Genomic DNA, 14,405 nt, shown 5'->3' with positions numbered 1-14,405 from the left:
TCAGGTCAAGCAGGTACCTGGTGTATCAGATGTCAGGCAAGTTGTAATGTGTCATAAAACCAAGGTTTATACTGAGTCCACAATTTTTTGTATCCAGTAGAATTATGAACTGAAGTTTGTAGGCTTGTCTATTGAAGGTGTTTTGTGAGTTCCCATTGAGGATCAAAACTGAGAGATCGGATTTCTAGTGATTGTTTTGTGAGAAGTGTGCCCCCACAGGAAGCTGGGTATTCTTGTCTTTGACAGATTTTTGGTGTACATCCATTCTGGTACACAGATGTAGTTTGGTTTCTCCAACATATTTTCCAACAGGGCATTTGGTGCATATAACATTTCTGGAGGTGCAGCTCTAAGATCCAGGAAAACTGTAATATACAGCCAAGCTCTCTGATACCACAGAATTTGCAGTGAGGAGATTACCCGTGACCACTACCTCATGAATCAAAAAAGGGCCTTCAGCCAACAAAGACACTCCTCCAGAGAGATCGCACTGTTGAAAGAGCCACCTGGATACCACGTGAAGAATTGCTGCAGTACAAAAAGAAAATCCCCACAAACTACACACCATTAGTTATGACATTTCACCCTTCCCTGATACCTACATGGAAAATCCTCAAACAATTGCAACCCATATTAGAAGACCTCTTTATTAAAGAGATCTTTGTAGAACAACCCATCCTAGCCTTTAAACAGTCACTGAACCTTGCTAACCTCATCACCAGAAGCAAACTCCCTGTGACCCAAACGACACCAAATGGATCCAGACCAAGCAATGCAAAACCTGCCAACACATCTCCACCACCTCCACAATAACTACATCCCACAACAGATCCATCAACATTCCTGGGTCTTACAGCTGCACCTCTATAAATGTAATCTATCTCTTCCAGTGCACCAAATGCCATGATGGAAAATATGTTGGAGAAACCAAACAACTTTCTCCCTGTGAGGATGGAGTTTACCTAGAAAGTTTGTAGAATCTCCATCCTTGGAAGCTTTTAAGGCTTGGTTAGACAAACAGTTTTTAGACAGGGATGTTCTTACCTTGAGCAGGAGCTAGACAAAATGCCCTCCAGAGGTTCATTCCAGCCTTACTTTTCAATGAAAAATTTTCTAAGGCATCTCGAGCAGGTCCAGGGAGGTGATCCTCCCCCTCTATGCGGCACTGGTCAGGCCGCAGTTGGAGTACTGCGTCCAGTTCTGGGCACCGCACTTCAAGAGCATGGAGGGGGTCAAGAGAAGTGGTGAAGGCTCCTACCCTGGGGGTTTTTAAGAGGAGGTTAGATGAACATCTTGCTGCGGTCGTTTGACCCCAGTACTCTTTCCTGCCATGGCAGGGGGTCAGACTAGATGATCTGCTAGGGTCCCTTCTGACTATGAAACTATGAAAAAAGATGCAAGTAGAAGACAATGATTTTCTGCTGCGCAGATATAGATGTGCTTTCTGCTCCTCTTATTCAATTTCATGGTGCTCCTCACATTCTTTAGTTCTGCGTGCTGTTCTCAAAAGGTTAGTCTACCAGCTTAGTTCCTTAGGACAAACACTTTCTACCCCTGTAGAGTCCTTCTGCTGAACCATTCCATTTGTTGCCTTGACAATAGCCACTATAATTTTTAATCTCTCTCAACTTCCATGATATTTTAAGGTTTGTTGTATCAAAATGGAAAATAGTTCCTTTAATTTCAGAAGGCTGGCAGTTTATCAGGCAAGACTGACTTTACCTGTGTTTGCTATTAAGATAATTTAATAAATTTGTGTTACCATTGTGTTGTGCTAGTTCTACATTTTAGTGGGCTCTGGGGATTGCTGTTGCTGCCAATGCTTAAAATCAACTTACAAAATTACAGAAAAATGTTACTGCTAAAATAATCCTTCTTGCCTGTCTGCCTCCATCACCCTTCTATGAATCCTTCCATTCTTCCCCCACACATGTATTCAAACTTTTTATGATTGTAGTCAAGGCAATACATAACTCTGCCTCTCAGATGTCCACACCCTAGTGTTTTATCAGCCTGTCTGCTAACCTCCCTTCTTCTCCACCTCAATATCCATTTATCTGTTTCTCCGACAAACCTCATGCAAGTATCTCTCTCATACTTCCATTCTTTTTTAAACTTCCTTTGAACCAGGGGTTGTCAGCTGGGGTTACGCATACCCCTGGGGGTACTTTGAAAGGTCCCAGGGGTACATGAGAGTAAGTAGGGACGGAGCACCGCTGTCTCACAGGAGCAAGGCTGGAGCGAGAGCAGCAGTGCCCTTCTGCAGGCTGCACAGGTACTGTGTTGCTGCCTTTCACCTCCCCTCCACTGCTCACCATTCGGTCGCACTCCCCTCGCCTCCCCTCCCCAAGGGTACACTTGTTAAAAATGGGGCTGCCGAGGGTACAGTTGGTTTAAAAAAAAAAAAAAGGTTGAAAACCCCTCCCTGCCCTAAACCAGCCTTCCTCAAGCTGACTAGCAAACTCATTGGCCTTCTCATTTTAAATGTTCCTCTCATTTCCTTTCTTCCTGCATGAAGAGATCTGCTGAGGTCCTGTCTTTACGAGTTTTATTTAAATCTTAGGAATATGTCTGACAAGGGTTGGGGTGGAACGTGGCATAAGGATTTTGGAATTGAATAATAGAACAGAGAATGTAGTGAACTTTAAGATGAAATAAGATTTTGCTTGTACATATGATGGGGGTGCTTGTACACATGATGGGGGTTTAGTCCCCTAAATTGAAATGGTAGGTTTCTAATTGCAATGATTAAAAACCCACCATTTCAAGTTAGAGGATTCTGTCACTATTACAATGGGGGGCCTGACCCTTTCTTCTTTTTTTTTTTCACATAGCCTATCCATGCCTGCAGCTGGGGAGCAAGCTGCCAGCGGGCTGAGTGGCTCCTGAGCTGCGGGGGGCCCCGGTCCTTCCCTCCTTCGTGGCAGTGCCCCCTGGGGCTGCCTGGGTGGGATAGTAGCGGGTAGGTGCTGCCCTGCGCAGCTAGCACCCCAACCATGTGGCCCCGGGGGGGGGCTTGCTCCATGTGTGCCCCCCCCCCCGCCCCTGCAGCTCAGGAGCTGCATGGCCAGGTGGCAGCTCATGTGGGCAGGCTGCACTGGGGGAAAAAAAAGCAGTGAGGGGCCTGATCTTTTCTTTTTTTCCTGTTGAGCCTGCCTGCCTCTCCTGCTCTGGAGGGGTGATCTGTAGGTGGGTCCTGAGCTTCAGGAGCCCTGGACCTTTCCTCCACAGTGGTGGCATTCCCCCAGGGCTGCCTGGGCAGGCTGCTAGCAGGCCAGGTGCTGCCCTGGCTCACAGGCAGCATCCAGCCCAATCCAACTGTTCCCTGAGTACAAGCTGGGGCAGCACCCACCCACTACCAGCCCGCCTGGGCTGCTCCAGGGGCACTGTCACTGCAGAAGGAAGGACTGGGGCCCCCCACAGCTCAGGGCTGCTCGGCCCACTTGCAGCTCATCCCCTGGCTGTGGGAGATGTGGGCAGGCTCTTCAAAAAAAAAAAAAAAAAGAGAAGATGAGCTGTCAACAGGCTGCAATGTTCGAAATAGCTACAGTGCAAACTAAACTATATGTGGATTTGGTTTACTTTGCAATGTACCAAACTCATTTATAACTGTAAAAAAATCCCTGTACGTGTACAGCATGATGTAATTAAACCATAAAGCAAGCAATTTTTGTCACGTGTACAAGTGTCCTTAGACTGAATTTTATTAGTAAATGTTAAGAATCATGAACCAAAAAGATGGTAAAGGCAGAAGGGAAATACAGAGCTCATGAGCAAGGGACCAACCTAAGAAGGATGGCGGTGAGGAGGAGAATGCAACTGGGTTACAGGAAATACAATGTTAGCCAGCTAAATGAGGTGGTGGGGAAAGAGGAGGGAGTGGGGGGTTGCAACACTGAGATAGAAAGAAGATAGATACACACAAATCTGTACAATGGTCTGTGATGGTGGAGGAGGTAGGTTGAAGTTTCTCAGTCAATAGAGTCTTTTTGTGGGGGTGCTCTTCGGGTGGAGTGGAGTGGTCTGTCATTGAAGATTCCTCTTGGTATCCATCAGGTGCAGAGAGAGGTTCAGGTGGTCCCCTCTGGGTCTGATCCAGCCGTGGTCAATCTGGTGGGGTCAGTGTACTGGCGATGGCTTCTGATGTGCTCAATGTAAATGTTACGGGACCAACGGATGGTGTTGGACACCATGGGGCAGCCCATCAGCTTGGCATAGTGGTGGGAGGTACAGCAAGCGCACAAGACGCTCTCGTTGCTGTACTACATTCAGATGTAATCTCATAAGTGCCAAGAATGGCATTAATGCAGCATATGGATTCTGTTCTCATTTGTGTGGCTGTGCTGGCCCTCGTGGGAAGAACAGGGTAGACAGATAACTCCATGTCTGTTCCCAAAAGAGTGAGGGGAGAAGAAGGAACGGGGGAGGCAGGAGCTGGGCTGCAGCCGGAAGCCAAGGTATCTTCCTTACTAGGACAGTGTGCATGACATTGAGCAATTCTTCTTCTGGCTTGTTTTCTTCCTGGTTCTATATACCATCCCCATTGGCTGTTCTGTGGGTCAGTGTCAAGAGGAGAGCTGAAGGGAGCTTTGGGGAAAGCCTACTGTATAGCCTGATTGTTAGAGCACTTTTCTGGAAAGTGGGAGATGTAGTTTAAAACCTCCTCTGGGTGAAAGGACACTAGAATTGGTTTTCCGTTGTCTGGGCAAGGCAGTTGGGCTAGAAGGTGAGTGAGCTACTATCCTCCTTCCAAAAGTTGCTAGTCATGGTGTTTCTTCAATGTCAATTTTGGAAATTTAAATGGAGTTATATGCCTAACTTCCACAGCCCCAGTGGAGCTCCTGAATCAGCTCAGAATGGTAAAGATGGGGCAAACATAGCTAAAAAGATGAAAATAAAATCTAAAATTTGTGTCAATGCCAAAATTGATTCTTTCTTATGTGACTACATTTGGATGTGTAAGTATTACACAAGGTAGGTAAAGGTAAACTAGAACTTGATCCTTAGTGTGTTTACATGTCAAATCAAGACAGAAATACTTTTAGTAAGGCTTGGGCTCTTCAGTCGCATAATCTCCATGCTCATATGTTGTGTCCCTTTCCTGAACTCTATGTCTGCCTTTGTCTTTTAAGAACAGGAGCTTCTGAGCCAGCATTGAAACTGTCCTTGTTTTGTTTAGTTAATGGTTTTACTATCTGAAATGAGGGTGTGCATTGAAGCTCTGTGTGTGCTGAGAGCAGCAACTCTTTCGCACTCTTTGCCAGGTGGTTATTGCCAAGAAAAAAATTAAGATAAAATGTTCTTTGGTTCTCTCTCATATTTGTTGTATGTTGCCAGGGATTTCTGGGGGGTTATTCATGGCTATTTATGAGTTGTTTTTTATCATTATATATTATTTTTAGAAATCAGACATGAAAAAATCCTATTAGGTCACCTAATCCATTCGTGTTCTAGTGCAGGATATTCCTGACAGTGTATTTATGTAGGTTTGGCCAATGAAGATAAGTACCTATCTATCTTCTTGAGAAGGAGGGCAGATACTCAATTATTGATGAAAGATTTCATTCATCTCACCTCTCTGCCATTGACAACTGAGATGACTCAGACAAATGCCCAAAATGATTCTTTACTTATACCCTAGCGAAATCAAGGGAGAGGCAAAGCATGTGCAGACTATGCCTGGAAGAATGAATTAAATAAAGCCTTTTGTTCATCCCCTTTTACTGTATGATCTTTTTTCTGGCAGCTACTTAATTTGGTCTTTCTATGCAAGTCAAACAACACATGTAGGAATGAGTGATTAACAAATCCCATCAAAGAAAAGGGCATTTCAGGGACTGTTCAAATGGTTGTTAAGAAGTTTGTGGGTAAAACAACTTTTTATTCAAAGGTCTGTTTGGAGGGATTTTTTTTCCATTTTAGAAATACTTTGAAAAACTCTTGGTTTATTGTAAGAAGAAATGCCTGTGTGTATATGTAAACGGGTCCATTTCACATTGTTTTGTGCTTAGCTGGCTACTTCTTTTCCAAGAAAAAAAGATGTTTTTAAAAAATGTATTTAAAAAGTTAGTATTGAAGGGACTACCAGTAAGGGTGTGAAATTTGAAATCTGAAAGAGTGTGGAGGACTTAAGGGAATGTCTGCACAGCCTCCTTCCTGACTCTGGGACCATCAGTGGTCTACCATGCAGTAGGCCCTGCCCAGTGCACCAGAAACACAATGGACACCTCAGGCGTAGCTTCAAGTGAGTGCTGAGAGTTGCACACAGGCTCTCCCGAAACAGAGTGCTTGGCTGGAAAGGGCACCAAGGGACACTACTTTGGGTACTCCCAAGCTTTTTATTCCACCTATTTGTTTGTTTTTGGTGTGCCTGAGAGTGAGCAAGCATGGCTTAATTTCTTAGCAGTGACTCAGGATCAGGCAGGACGCCACGTGCAGGTGACCTAAGTTACGCCTACTTTAATATTGCATTTAGCCCAATGGAGTAATGACTGTCCCCATCACCCTCTCCTTTTTGGGTTCTGAGAAGGTACAGGTCATTTCATATTTGCCAGTGATTTACTAATAAATATAATGTTTTAGCATTGGAGATATGGTTCAGGTTCTCTTTCAACTAGGTTTGTACCAAAACTACTTTGGTCCAAGACTTTAAGACACTCAAAAATGTTTGCTTGGTTTTCAAAATGTGAGGCTAATTATTTTTCACTGTTTCCCCACATATTTTAACCCATGTATTTTTTAATTATATGTAATTTATTTTAAACTTCGGTGTTTTCTGAAGACTTTTACTTTTGTCTTTATATAGTCTGCTTTTATTTAATTTTTAAGTGTAACTTTTCCTTAGCTTTTTGGGGGTGTAAGATGATGTGTTTCATCCCATTTCCTTAGTGGTAGCAAGAAATAACCATTTGCTGAATACAGCTCTGTATATTGTGAAGTCAGAGCAGACCTTTGTGATAGAAGTTTTAATCATTTGTCTTCCCAGTTCATAGAACATGTATTTTCCTCCTGCCGGATGGCATGTTCCCATCCTAAACTACATGATTGGGATTTCATTTGCTTCTCAAAGGGTCTTATTCTGCCCCCCATTTGCAAGCAAGCCCTGCTAGGAATCTATGCGTCATGTGAGTGAGAATCAAGCTTTACTCAGCCTTGGTGAGGCCACAGCTGGAGTACTGCATCCAATTCTGGGCTCTGCAATTTAGAAGGGATGTCGAAAAGCTTGAGAGAGTCCAGAGGAGAGCCATGTGCATGATTATTGGTCAAGAGAACAGGTCTTATGAGGAGAGTCTGAGGCATGGGAAGGTGCTCAGTTGTGCTCAGTTGACAGCATGAAAAGATTAAGTAGCTAAAGCCAATAAGTAGTTAATGCTGTACAGTTTTTTACTCTTCCTTCCATTTATACAGGAGTTCCAGAAATCTCTTGGAGCCAAACATTCTGTATATGACACCACAAATAGGACAGGCCGCTCGCTGAAGGAGAAAACCACTTTGGCTGATGACAATTTAAAGCTGGATGATATGCTAAGTGAGCTCAGGGATAAATGGGATACAATCTGTGGAAAATCTGTGGAAAGGTAATATGAAAACCCAGCTTTGTTATTTTAAAGGTGATTTGCAGGGGTGAATTAGATGAGGGATTGTTGTCTTTGGCTGCTAACATGTGAAAAAGCAAAACCAGAAGAGACAGCATGTTAGTTTGACCCGGTTGCACAGTGCCTGTATAAATCAGGCACTTCAGCAGGGCTATTTGGCATTTTTATTCAATAGCTGATTCTATCAGCTATTAGATAAAAGCGCCAAAAAAGCCCCATTGAAGCACCTGATCTATACGGACATTGGGCAAGCTGGGTCAGACAAATGCGATGCCTCCTCTGGGCATGTGCTGGGCTCTGCACAGGGTTATGCTCAGTTTAAAGTACAGCACCATTTTTGTTCTGTTTTCTTATGGCTATAAGTAGCCTTTGTCTCCTTCATTGTTGTCACCTTCTTTATGCTGGATGAGGGAAGCTATTGTTGGTTTGCTTCTCTCTTTAAAAGTGGCAGAATGGATGGACCAGGGATGTCGTCTTCCCAGCATTTGTGAATCTCTCAGAATGGGCACTTTAGTAGTACAGAGTTGGTCTGGGAGGTGGTGCCCACTGTTCTCCCCACTAACGATCACAACATTGAGAATTATACTTAAATGAGCTCCACGCTGCTCTCTTCTGAGAAGTGGAGCAGTGTTAATTTTCCTCGCATGCTAGGGAGTTCTGAGAAGCACCTATATCCCTTCTTACTGGTTTCAACCATAATCCCAAAGGGTTTTTAATATTTTTTTTCCCCACTAACAATTAAAAAAAGTTATTTCTTAGCTTCTGTCAGTGACTGCAATTTTTGTTGCCTCTTTATTGCGTATAAACAGTTTTTCACTGGAGTTGCTATTTTGCTTTGTTTCTTTGTTTTTCCTCAGACAAAACAAATTGGAGGAAGCCCTGTTATTTTCTGGACAATTTACTGATGCTCTGCAGGCTCTCATTGATTGGTTATATAAAATTGAACCTCAGCTGGCAGAAGATCAGCCAGTACATGGAGACATCGATTTAGTGATGAACTTGATTGATAATCACAAAGTAATTCCAAACTAATTATTCCTTTTTTTTCTTTTTTTAATACTAGATTGGATAGAACCATTTTAAAATATTTTTGATTATTTTAATTTTTAGGAGCATAATGTTATAATCTCAAAAAAACCCATTTAACATAAACATATAGACACAAAAGAGGTACAGTCTACAATGCAAAATGCTATCAAATATAGTTGGAAAAAAACTCCAAATGTTAAATAATTTGCTGGCACTATGTGTATTGTACAGTGCATTTGTGTGTTGTGTCTAGGAATCCCAACTTGCATTTTGCAGTTGTGTCCTGTAATTATTGTATGTATCATTCTTAAGGGGTGTCTTACATGGATGTCAGACAAGGTACTTGGACACTGAGACCTACTGTTTTAAGGGCTAGATCATCAGTTGGTGCAAACTGGCATGACTCCATTGATTTCCACAGACAAAATCAGTATATTCACCCTAAGCATCCAGGTATCTATGCTTGCCTAATGTTATATTGGGATCCTGCTACATGAAAATCTCACTGATCGTGGGAACATAATTTTTATTAATTGCATCTGCTTTAAAGTGTTGTTTAATGACTGGATTTCATAGTACTTCCTCCTCCCTCCCTGCTTTTCTCCATTGCAAGAGAGATTTTTCTTCCTGCTGACAAATGAGCAGCAGATATGTTGTTGGAATTCCTGAGAGGCAGGGAAACAGAGAATCAGTAAGGATGGTCTGCACACCATGACTCCATTTACTATAGCATAGAGACAGGTTTCAGGAGACGGTGATTAATTGGAGATCCAGACCAGAATACCACAAATATACTATTCTGTAGGTTCAGTCCAGTACACGTGTAGGATCAACTGTTGTGAAGTTTACCATGCTCAAAAGCTACACTAGCAAATGCAAAACAGCATGTGGGGTGGGAATCAGTTTCTTCCCTGCCCGGCTTACCACTGTATCCTATTTTCCAAATCCTGTTTAAGCATGCTTTAGGCTAGGAGAAAATATTTGGCCCTCCAATTAAAAGAATATATCATAAATAGCATAAATGTCCTGGACCCGGTGCTACAGTCACATTGTGCACTGCAAGTAATTCATTGTCAGTGACTCAGTATAATGTAAGTGCCATATCATGTTAACAGTTCTTTTGTGTAATTGGAGATGGTTCCTTTTCTTAACCTGAACATGCTGTCACATAAATATGTGAAATATGTGGCATGATCTACAGTCCTACTCATCAAACCACCAGATGGAGTTTCATTTATATTTTTACTATTTTAACCCTGCGCCCTAATCATTAGCATTTTATTTGACTGCAGTGCCTATTGGGACAGACTTGCTCATTCATCACTTTGTCAGTGGATCAATTGCTTTGAAAGGCAATTGAAACTTATGTGGCAAAATGACCAGATTGTCCATGCATCGCATTGAGACAAGTAGTTCAGAGGTTGCTTACAAACATCTTCCTGTCTTCCAAGGATAGATTAATTCACTCACAACTGAATGAGCCTTCTAATATAAGTGTTATAGGGTTGAAGCTGAGAAGGTTCCCAAGGGGAAGATGCCCACATACACGCATAAAATAGAATAATTTCCTCCAAACTGAGAATGAAGGAAGATGTGAGCTCAGCTAAGTCTCAGTTTTAACTTCTCCAGGCACATCTACATGTGCTGTTAATGTGAAGCAATAAACTCTGGCACAGTTTTGTGCTGGAGTTCATTGCTTCTGGGTGCCACATTTGCACGTGAGCCTGGGTCCATAGGTGCCAACTTTTATTTTGCCAGGGGGTGGGGGATGGGCCCAAGATGATGGGGGGCGGGAGGGGGCACAGGCAACATGGCGGGGATGGAGGGCATAACACCCCTCAGATTTCTGCACCCAAATTGGGGCAAAGGGCTGCACCTGAGTCAGACCAGCTCTGTGGCCCAATGGGCGGGACCCAGCACAGGAGGGAGTGCTGCACTGTCATGGCCACCAAAGTAAGATGCCCCCTGCCTGCCCAGTGGCAGCCGGGGCGCAACTCCACCACTTCCACATTTCACCTTGGTGTCCATGGCGGCACAGCGCTCCCACCCGCACTGGGTTCCACCACTCAGCCATGGAAGCAGCTCCTGCCTAGAGCTGGTCTGACCTGGATGCAGCCCTGCACCCCAAGCCATGCAGTGGGCACAGAAATCTCAGAGGGCATGTGACCCTCCCCACCCCGTGCCACATCCCTTTGGCTTCCTTACCCCTCTCTGCTCATTGCCTGCACTCCTTCGCCTCCCTGACATATCGCCTGTGCCCCTACTGCTCCCCCAAACGTGTGGCCAGTTCCCCTCTCTTCACCTTGACACATCCCTTCCCCCCACTCCATAGACTTAACTGGATGGAGCTGTGGGAGCTGCTCTCCACTGTTGCTTGCAGGCCACATGCATGCCTCTGATCACCCTCCCTGCCAGTCTGCAAGGGGAAACATGGTTTCCTGCATTTTTCTGTGCTAGAGGAGAAAATTGGTGTTTTCCTCAGCAAACAGAAAATGCAGATCCCTGATAATAGCTCAGGGCCTCAGTCATTCTTTCTAAACATGATATCTTACATTCAGCATGCTCAACCTAACAGACTCCATCTTTTACAACATAAAATAATATAGAAACATTGCGTAGTATTCCTCAGATTTGGGCCCTGGCCGCCTTTTTTCAAAGGGGAACCAGGGCCCTCAGGCCCTCACGTACTTGGCTCCTATGCCCAGGATGGCCACATGTTGAGTTGGGGCAGTGGAGCCACGGCTGGCAGAGTCTGGGGGTCAGCTTGCCAGTCTGGAGCTGCTTTGCCCTGACTCAGCATGCTGTGTGTAGGGGAGGGGACACTGGCTGGGGCACAAAGGTGTTACAGTGTGGGGCTAGCCTTCAGGCAGCACCCCTATGCCCAGCCAGCCCCCGTCACTGTCTACACGTGTGTTGCAGCAGAGTAAATAACTCTGCTGTAGAATAGTACTTGGGTTGGGCACTACTATCCTATGACAGAGTTAATTAGTTTAAACCAGCCTAATAACACCACACATGTAGATAGTGATGCTTTACTGTGGACCTTTTACTGTAGTCCGCTCTGCAGTAAAACATCTTGTGTAAACATATCATCCTTATGCAAAACAGCTGTTTTTCATATCTGAGACAGCTAAGCCTTGATAAAACTGAGCACATAAGATATATTTGTGTTTCCTAGGTTTTCCAGAAGGAGCTGGGGAAAAGGACAAGCAGTGTCCAGGCTCTGAAACGTTCTGCTCGGGAACTGATAGAAGGCAGTCATGATGACTCTTCCTGGGTAAAGGTCCAAATGCAGGAGCTAAGCACTCGCTGGGAGACTGTTTGTGCCCTATCAGTCTCTAAGCAAACCCGCCTGGAACAGGCCCTCCGCCAGGTAAAACAACAAATAATCCTGCCTTTAAAATGTCAGCAATAGAGAAAATATGTACATTTACTGGTTGAACTCTTAATTTAAAAAATGTTCAGCAAATACAGTGCATCCTCAGTAAGTTTACAGATGACACCAAGCTGGGGGGAGTAGTAGATACGGTGCAGGATAGGGCTAGGATTCAGAGTGACCTAGACAAATCAGAAGATTGGGCCAAAAGAAATCTCGTGAAGTTAAACAAGGACAAATGCAAAGTCCTGTTTGTAGGATGGGATAATCCCATGCACTGGTGCAGGCTGGGGGCTGACTGGCTGGGCAGCAGCTCTACAGAAAAAGACCTGGCCATTACAGTGGACAATAAAGTGCATATGAGCCAGCAGTGTGCCTTTGTTGCCAAGAAGGCTAACAGCATACTGGACTGTGCTGATAGGTGTGTTGCCAGTAGGTCATGGGAAGTGATTCTTCCACTTTGTTCAGCACTGGCGAGGCCACATCTGGAGTAGTATGTTCAGTTTTGGGCCCCCCACTATAGAAAGGATGTGGACAACTTGGAGAGAGTCCAGTGGAGGGCAACAAAAATGGTGAGGGGGCTGGGATATATGACTTCTAAGGAGAAGCTGACTGAACTGGGTTTATTTAGTTTAGAGAAGAGAAGAATAAGGGGGGATTTAACTACCTGAAGGGGGGGTTCAAAAGAGGATGGAGCTAGACTGTTTTCAGTGGTGGTAGATGACAGAACATGGAGAAATGGTCTCAGATTGCAGCAAGGGAAGTTTAGGTTAGATACCAGCTAGAATTTTCTCACTAGAAGGGTGGTAAAACACTGAAGCAGCTTACCCAGAGAGGTGGTGGACTCTTCATCCTTGGAGGTTTCTCCGACCTGGCTAATCAGAGCTTTGGCTGGGTTGATATAATTGGAGCTGGTCCTCCTGCTTTGAGCAGAGGTTGACTAGATGACCTCCTGCAGTCCCTCTGAAACCTAGTTTTCTATGATTCTATTAAATGCTTTTCTCAAATATGTATTGGTCATATCATTCCTAAAACAAGGGTGAGTTCACTCATTAAGTTCTAATCTGCACCATTACATTTAGTCAGCATAGCTATAGTCGCTTGCGCGGGTAACCTTTTCACAGACCCAGGCTGAATAGCCATACCAGCAAAACCGATGGCATGTTGTCTGGGGAGGTAGTTAAGTCAGCAAAATAAACCCTCTGTTGTCATAGAATGTGCCTTCTCTAGGGGATTTGCTGATATAGCTATGACAGCACAGAATCTTTAGACTATTCATAGTGTGGCCATTATTTTAACTTTGAGTATTGTACCAAAGGATGGTGTCTGCTTCAGAGACCTTACAATAGGAATCAAGTTATTGAGTCACAACCCTGAATGAAGGGCACTGTAGAAGCTGGAGGTGGAGATCACACATTGAACAGTGGGATTCCTTGTTCTCATCTCAAGGGACTATGCAAACTACTGCCTTCATTGGGGTGAAGTGACTTGTTTCCCATTCTCACTCTGCACAAGGATCCTGTTGGTAACGTGCTCTGCCCCACCAGGACTACTTCAAGCATGTAAACAGTAGTAATGACCAGTCTTTGTATGGTGGTACCCCAGGGTGAGGCTCTTTGTCTCTTCCCCCTATGAAGGGTCCAGTCCCAGCCTGGCTCTGTTAGTTTTTCTTAAGCAATGCTTACAGCTACACAGAAAATATGGTTCCTGTATGTGCAGCTGGTACATGAAAACACCTCCTGTGTAATTTGTCACCGTGAAGGCATGACATTCTAAACCGAGCTGCACATGCTCTATAAATCAGATTGCTAAAAGCACGAGTAGGCTTTCAGGCTTCCTAAATTTTTAAGAAGCTTGAGACATTTTTACAATTATGAAAACGTACTGCTGTATATCATTGACTTTTTAATGGAAAGTCACCGTGTCTGCATTGTTCCATGACTGATAACTTCATGTCTGGGCTGAGCTTCTTTGTGCAGGGGAGGAATCCAGAGGCTGTGCAGGGGAGGAATCCAGAGGCTGCACTATTTCAGAAATCCTCTCTCTAACAGCCATGTTTTTTTCTTGCAGGCTGAGGAATTTCACTCTGTTGTGCATGTTCTTTTGGAGTGGCTGGCTGAGGCTGAGCAGGCCCTTCGTTTCCATGGCATCCTCCCAGATGATGAAGAGGCTCTGCGTACACTAATAGATCAGCACAGGGTATGAAAGATAAATGAAGAGCCAGGATCTTCTTAAGATAGATTTACTGAAGGGTAGAAGTACAGTGAAATACATCAACATATTTCCAGCCCATTCAAATATCGCATCATCTTCAGCAACAAGACATGGTTCACAGCTCTTTTTATAATTAGAAATGAGAGTTTTAAAGGTTGAATAACTAAAACTTGGTTCAACCTATCTCTGAC

General features: G+C 44.1%; 1 protein-coding gene across 22 annotated transcripts in view; it reads left to right on the top strand.

The window, feature by feature from the left end:
• Positions 1-14,405, top strand: part of DST (dystonin) — a 486,590-nt gene that overhangs the window by 444,315 nt on the left and 27,870 nt on the right. For all 22 annotated transcript variants that reach the window (XM_090034292.1, XM_090034349.1, XM_090034342.1 and 19 more), the window contains 4 exons: positions 7,408-7,577; positions 8,453-8,612; positions 11,803-11,997; positions 14,071-14,199. In XM_090034292.1, the coding sequence (XP_089890418.1) occupies positions 7,408-7,577; positions 8,453-8,612; positions 11,803-11,997; positions 14,071-14,199 (654 nt within the window). The remainder of the gene's footprint in view (positions 1-7,407; positions 7,578-8,452; positions 8,613-11,802; positions 11,998-14,070; positions 14,200-14,405) is intronic.

This window comes from Crocodylus siamensis, chromosome 1 (assembly GCF_052110815.1).
Source record: "Crocodylus siamensis isolate JL-2025a chromosome 1, ASM5211081v1, whole genome shotgun sequence".
Taxonomy (NCBI): Eukaryota; Metazoa; Chordata; order Crocodylia; family Crocodylidae; genus Crocodylus; species Crocodylus siamensis.
Note: the sequence above shows the minus strand (reverse complement) of the source record. Positions and strands in the feature narration are given on the sequence as shown.